The 1,246-nt window shown below is 65.7% G+C and overlaps 1 protein-coding gene across 1 annotated transcript in view; it reads left to right on the forward strand.

The window, feature by feature from the left end:
* Positions 1-1,246, forward strand: part of LRRK1 (leucine rich repeat kinase 1) — a 119,477-nt gene that overhangs the window by 91,579 nt on the left and 26,652 nt on the right. The window contains exon 15 of the mRNA XM_023529015.1: positions 353-737. Within this exon, the coding sequence (XP_023384783.1) occupies positions 353-737 (385 nt within the window). The remainder of the gene's footprint in view (positions 1-352; positions 738-1,246) is intronic.

The following is a 1,246-nucleotide window of genomic DNA, read 5'->3' on the forward strand; positions in this document are numbered from 1 at the left end:
TGGCCCAGCCTTTCCACCGCTCTGCACAGGACCGCAGACGCACTGCAGGTGTCAATCTGGGGGCCGCAGAGGAATTTTAGGGAGCAGGCGGGTTTGCAGAGATGGAGTCCGTCACTGAGGGAGGCGGGTGGCGGCCCGCAGCGTCCGAGCTGGCGGTGAGGTCAGCACGTCGGCGGGAGAGACGCTGGGGCCGCCGTGACGGGCGCCCGTCCAGTCCACGGGCCTGTGCGTCATCGGGCCTGTTGACCGCCTCCTAGGGAGAGTTTGTGCCCCGGCCCCGGGGGCGTGGGTCCCCGCGGAGGCCCTTCGGCCGCCGTCTGACGCCGCCCTCCCCTCCCCGTTGCCCGGGCAGCCATCAGCTTCCTCATAGAGACCGGCGCCCTGCTACACTTCCCCGACACCAGCCACGGCCTGCGCAACCTCTACTTCCTGGACCCCATCTGGCTGTCCGAGTGTCTGCAGAGGATCTTCACCATCAGAGGCTCCCGCTCGGTGGCCAAGAACGGGGTGATCCGGGCGGAGGACCTCCGGGTGCTGCTGGTCGGCACCGGCTTCACGCAGCAGACGGAGGAGCAGTACTTCCAGTTCTTGGCCAAGTTCGAGATCGCCCTGCCCGTGGCCAACAACAGGTGCGTCACGACCCGGGCGGCACCACGCTCCCGGGAGCACGGAGCTGGGGCTGAAGGGACGAGGACGTGCCTGCCGATGACACAGCCCAGCTTCCCGATGCGGGGAGGGCGGGCACGCACGGCGGGGCCAGGGATCCCAGCCTGAGCCAGCCCGGAACTTAGGGCCCCCTGTACCCCGATTTTCACTTCGGCCGCTTCCTGGGGCTGAGGCTGATGTTGGCCGGGAGCCAGGACCCCACTTCCATAGACCTTTTGCATGCACGTTCCGCAGAATATGCCACCCGCTTGTCCCCCAACCCTGGGCTCTGGGGACATCCCCACTGGAGCCTCCCGGGAGGAATAGTTTGGACCCTATGCGGACAGCCCGGGGCCCCCCTTGCCTTGACCTCCACTCAGATTCCCACTTGGCCTTATATCCGTGGGAGTGGGTGGGGGGATCAGTCCTTCCTGCTGCTGCGGCCCCAGTACCAGGAGTGAGTCCTAAACAGAGACACCACCAGGGAGTTCCACATCCACACGATCCCTCATTCCAGGGGTGCCCTTGACTTGGGTCCATGAAAAAGCGTAAGGTGAAGCTACCACGTCGCCGAGATCTGACAGTTGTCTGACTGTTTCAT

Source organism: Pteropus vampyrus, unplaced genomic scaffold (genome assembly GCF_000151845.1).
Source record: "Pteropus vampyrus isolate Shadow unplaced genomic scaffold, Pvam_2.0 Scaffold34, whole genome shotgun sequence".
In the NCBI taxonomy this organism is placed as follows: Eukaryota; Metazoa; Chordata; class Mammalia; order Chiroptera; family Pteropodidae; genus Pteropus; species Pteropus vampyrus.